This window comes from Haemaphysalis longicornis, unplaced genomic scaffold, assembly GCF_048455015.1.
Source record: "Haemaphysalis longicornis isolate Haplotype H1 unplaced genomic scaffold, Haemaphysalis longicornis Haplotype H1 scaffold_2, whole genome shotgun sequence".
Taxonomy (NCBI): domain Eukaryota; kingdom Metazoa; phylum Arthropoda; class Arachnida; order Ixodida; family Ixodidae; genus Haemaphysalis; species Haemaphysalis longicornis.
In genome coordinates this window covers 14,204,457-14,210,170 of record NW_027526295.1, presented here as the reverse complement: position 1 = coordinate 14,210,170, position 5,714 = coordinate 14,204,457, and the positions used below count along the sequence as shown (strand labels likewise).

General features: G+C 42.6%; 1 protein-coding gene across 1 annotated transcript; it reads left to right on the top strand.

Annotated features, from left to right (window-relative positions):
• Positions 1 to 3,855: 3,855 nt before the first annotated feature.
• Positions 3,856 to 5,714, top strand: LOC144166989 (uncharacterized). The gene is made up of 2 exons (XM_077696409.1): positions 3,856 to 3,924; positions 5,124 to 5,714. The coding sequence occupies exon 2, from the start codon at positions 5,136 to 5,138 to the stop codon at positions 5,712 to 5,714; it is 579 nt and encodes a 192-aa protein (XP_077552535.1). The 5' UTR covers positions 3,856 to 3,924; positions 5,124 to 5,135.

Below are 5,714 nucleotides of genomic sequence, written 5' to 3'. Positions count from 1 at the left end.
ATTCACGCGTACATATCAGAGACCAGACGCATGTCCTGCTAACTCGGTCGAAATTTTTTAGCCTTTTCTTCCAAAAATTACATCATTCACTGATTCATTCCTTAGACTTATTATATAATTCGGTAACCGTCTCCCCAATTCCTACAGGCTGATTATATAGGGCCATGAGGTGGGCGTTTTAGGCCCAAAAAGCCACTCCGTTTCTTGGCCAATCCCCCACGTGGGTATGTGCCACTAGAAAAGGATCAACAACAACAAAAACAACAACGTGCGCGGACATCGCCGGTGGACGCAGGTTCAGGGTCGCTTAAGAAGTGCATTGCACTTAAAAGCTTCTCGACTTTGGGAAAGCCAGTAGGCAACAGTACTCCTTACGTTATAACAAGGTACTAATCGGTAAGAAATGTTATGTTTATTGTACTCAAACTGACAGTGTCTGTGAAAGCAACCCTGGAACCGAATCTGTGTCGCCGATCAATACCCATGCTAATCCACCCAACTCTGTGTCGCCGGTCAATACCCATGCTAATCAACCTAACTCCAGCACAAGTACGTCCTAGCAATCCCGCAGTGGCAACCACAGTCCAGTAGAATGTAACGTTTCTTTCCTTCTTACTAACATACGCAGCGTAATAAACAAACGTGATGAACTGTCTTCAATAATCGACGACTGTGATGCTAAAATAATTGTGCTCACGGAAACGTGGTTGTCCAGCAAGATTCGTGATAGTGAAGTGTTCCACACTTGCGGCGAATATAAGCTTTACAGGTCTGACCGTAATACCAGAAGTGGAGGAGGTGTTCTGATTGGTGTTTCTGTTGATTTACACTCGCACCATGTTCCCATAAGGTCCTCTTTAGAATTTGTTTGCGCGTGCGTACGTTTCGGTCATAATGACGTTATTTTGTGTGCATTTTACCGTCCACCGAACTCGTCTTCTGATTTTTGTGATACGTTGTATGATGCTTTAAACAATATAGTTGTTCGGTACCCTGCTGCCCCTATTTTTTTATTAGGGGATTTTAATTTCCCTGCTATCTCCTGGATCGGTAGTGGTAACCATACTACCTGTTGCACACGTGAAGGAAATTTGTTTTTTAATCTTTCTAATGACTTTTACTTCACCCAAGTAGTGAAGGAACCTACACGTGTCACTCTTACTTGCTCCAGTTTACTGGACCTGATATTTACCACAACCCCTGATAAAATTTCTTCTATCTTCCTGGGTTAAGCGATCACAGCATTCTTCATTTTACTTACGATGTCTCTGCTCCAAATCAAGCAGCTTTTGCTAAAACCATAAGAGATTATAAATGCGCAGACGCGGCCGCAATCAATGCGGAAATGGAAAGTTTTACCGAGTCCTATCTGCGTAGCATTTCTTTGCGCACTGTGGAAGAAAACTGGAGAGGATTTCAGAATGCTGTTGAATCCCTCATTAATATATTTATTCACCTGCGCACAATCCGATCATCTTTCCGCTCTCCATGGTTCAACCCCTCTCTTAACCGGTTGCACAACAAAAAGAAACGGTTGTACGTAGTACAACCGCATCTAGTATTTCTACTGTACAACCGTATCTGTACCACCGTACAACCGTATCTGTACCGTAGTACAACAGTACTACAACCGGTTGTACCGTATCAGATAGTACCGTATCTGTCAGCCTATCGAAATGTAAACCTTGAATATAAACATGCTCTTCTTACAGCAAAACGTGACTTTTTTAATAAAACGTTGCCCTCTTTGCTGCATACTAACCCTCGTAAATTTTGGTCAACAGTGAATGGTTCTAAAAAGGACACGATCCAGTTGTGTGATCATGGCGGTAGTATGATACCACCGGAAGAGTGTACCATTTCCTTGCAAAATGCCTTTGTTCTTTCTTTTTGTAATCGTGTTTCTACTGTGTTACCCAAATTTGATAATGTGCATTTCCCGCCTATGGACCCACTTGTTGTTGATTGGGTTGGCATTAGTAAATTAATTCAGAACCTAAAGGTATCCTCCCCCGGTGCTGATGGTATCACTGCACAGTTTTTGAAGCTAACCGAAACATACTCGTCACTAATATTGTCAAAGCTGTTTTCGCAATCTTTGCAGTTTTCTGTGCTGCCGAGCGACTGGAAGGCGGGAAGGGTGGTGCCAGTTCCGAAGCAAGGTGATGCCTCCAACCCTTTCAACTATAGGCCCATTACACTCGCAAGTATCCCCTGCAAACTGCTTGAGCACGTAATCCATTCCAATTTGATAACTTTCCTCGAGGACAACAAATTTTTTGATAACCGCCAGCATGGTTTTAGAAAGTATTTTTCATGTGAAACGCAACTTTTAGTTTTCACTAATGATTTCTTTTCCATAACAGACCGGGGTGCCATTGTCGATTGCATTTTTCTAGATATTCAAAAAGCGTTCGATTCAGTTTCCCATCAACTGCTTTTGTTAAAACTTAGTGCTCTTAACATAGAAAGCAGCTTACTCAAGTGGATAGAATGTTTTTTGTCTAACCGAACACAATATGTAAGTGCTAACAATTGTAACTCACCGTTGCAACACGTACCATCTGGGGTGCCGCAAGGTTCTGGGTTAGGTCCCTTACTCTTCCTAATTTATAATAATGACCTTCCTAACGTTATTTCTTCTACAATTAGACTTCTTGCTGATGATTGCGTGATTTATCGTGAAATAACTAACCCGGAAGATTCCGTCTCTATCCAACGTGACATTAATACCGTATCTTCTTGGTGCAATAATTGGCTGATGCAACTTAACGTTAACAAATGTAAAATAATGAGTTTCTTCTGGCGTTAAGCAGTATAACCCTTCTCAGCTATTTCCGTACGAACTTAACAATGTACATTTATCTTCTGTCTCTTCTTATAAGTACCTTGGCGTCCACATTACCACTACTCTGCAATGACATGAAAATATTAATTATGTTGCCAATAATGCTAACCGCATGCTTGGCTTCTTGCGCCGTAATTTTGCTCTTGCTCCAGTGTCTTTAAAACTCTTACTATATAAAACCTTTGTTAGATCTAAATTAGAGTATGCATCATCGATTTGGGACCTTCATATGGTGGTGTTGTGTTCATTCTTGGAAACCATTCAGAACCGGGCTGCTCGATTCATTTTCATAAACTACTCACGAACCGCTAGCATAACGTCAATTCAATCTTCTATTAAACTCAGTGACCTTGCTGCTAGAAGGAAAATTGCGCGCTTGTGCCTCTTTCATAAGATTTACTTTACTAACCACATTTTAAAACAGGCTCTCATTTCTGCTCCATTCTACAACTCCGCACGAAACGATCACAAGTTCAAGGCAGGTGTTCCTCAGTGTCGCGCAAACCCCTACTTTCACTCGTTATTCCCAAGACCTGCGACGACTGGAACCACCTCCCCGCCTCCATCGCCAGCATTCCGCATCCTACATCATGCGAAACGGCTGTAACGAATATTGTATGAAATGTAACCACTCCTCTCTGTAACGCCTTCGGGTTTTGAGAGTATTTTAATAAATAAATAACTAAATAAATTCAACAGTTTAAGTCAAAATTTCAGTGTTCCTTCCGAGCCTAGCTGGTTTTGTTAGTTACTTTGTGCATAGAATGCAGCATGCTGCTTATTCGCACGGTCATCAAAATATCAGCAAATGGTATGCAGCACTTTTTCACTTATCGTTGATAATGAAAATGAGTGGAAGCAACAAGATGCTTAAACAAAGGGAATTGAGTACCGTTTAAGCACCTTCTGCAAGGACATCTTCCCTGCAACTGTACGTTCTTTTGCTTCTGCAGCGGAAAATTAGTGATGTGCATTTTTTGCAAATTTGTTTTTCGTGCAGGTTTGGCGTTTCTACATCGACTGTTTCGAGGATGTGGGTAACATGGCTGGATTTTTTGGACAACAGGCTTCGCCAGGTATGTCAGCACCAGTTGTCTTTTTTTTTATTGCCTTTTGTTTGTAGTCTCTGTGATGGCCACCACAAATTGCAACATTTATGGGAAGGGAGAAAAGGGGCTGGAAGTTTAGGTATTAAAGGCCAACTGTACACTGATAAGTCACGTAGCCAGGGTTCTATTTGAAGGGGTGGTTGTCAGCCCCCCTCCTGGTCAGAAATATTGACCCCCCACTACTGCCTTTCTGTCTGTCAAGATACCTGCTAAGAACGTACAGGTAATTTATTTTACTAAAACATCCTTTTCCAAGCTTACTGCAAGATCTCTCGGCTTTAACACTTGTGTATGCATTCTAAGACGATTAATTGAATTAAAGTAGATTTCAGTAAAAGGAATCGTTAGGCAAATTTGTGCACGCTCGTAAAAATCAGAGCGCAAAAATACAACACATGAGAAGCACAATGGGACAAGCACTCACGCTCAGCTAAAAATTACTGGAAGCATTGTCACATGTCGTCTCACCTTAAATGTACCCATTTCACTTTTTTTTCATTCTGTAGGTTGCTGCGTGGCTCAGTGCCTGAGGCGTTCTGCTGCTAAGCCCAAGGATGCGGGTTCGATTCCCGGCCGCGGCTTCCGCGTTTCTAACGCAGGCGAAAAGCGAAAATGCTCGCGTGTTCGAGAGTTAGCCGCACATTAAAGGTTCCCAGGTGGTCAAATTAAGCTGGAGCCCTCCACTACAGTGTGTAGTGCCTGTGCATTATAACTCATAATAAATCAATCAATGAACCTTCTGCGTCTTACAGCACATGCCGAATGCAGTAAATGATTTTATATGTAACGATGATTCCAAAAAATTTTTGTTGAGAGTAAGCGCTTATCCCAACATGCTTCTCCTGTGCCGGTGTGTTTTTAGCTAATTTTTAGAGCATTTGTAGGTTCATTTGACAGTGTTACAAGCTGTGATGGCTCATCTTGCGTTCTCTACTGCAGAGCAATGCCAGTACTCGCGACAGAAATAAAAGGCGGAGAACATGACTTTTTAAATCGTACATTAAGAGCAACGGGGAGATTCATGTGCATTGAGAATGTAGTCTTTCTTAGATCCTTCGCATAGATCGAGCACTCTAAGACAACAACTCCCCCTGCCCGTTCCTATGCCACTGGTGATAATTATGTATGTAAAAAATGTGAAAACCCAGTTTTACTTTTTTTTCCAGGTCCCAACTTAGATGCCTCCACACCTGTGCGACAAGTACGGGCCACAAGCTTTCATTGACAAGGGCTACAGCACTGTTGACAGAATCCTCGACTGCACCGAAATTTTCATCGAAACCCCCTCGTCATTCCGTGTGCAGAGTGAGACCTATTCTTCGTACAAAAAGCACAATACTGCAAAAGGGTGGGTTGTGTGCAGCCCGAACGGCTTTTTCATGTTCGTGTCCGATCTTGCTCCTGGGAGGCTGTCTGATCAGGCCCTAACAAAGGCTTCCGGTGTGTCGGAAAAGTTCTCACCAGGGCGACATTTGATGGCTGATAGGGGGTTCATCATTGAAGAAGAGTGCAAGGAACTTTCAATGCACTTGAACATTCCGCCATTTATGGAAGGACGGCCTCAACTGTCTGAAGCAGATGGAACTGAGACAAGGCTCATTCCAAGTGTGCGCACTCATGTGGAAAGGGTTATCCGGAAGATCAAGACCTACAGAATACTCTCCCAGGTGTTTCCAAACAGCAGGTCTGGACAACTGAACAAGGTGTGGTATGTTTGCGCACTCTTGACAAACTTTGTGGGTGAACCATTGCTGTGA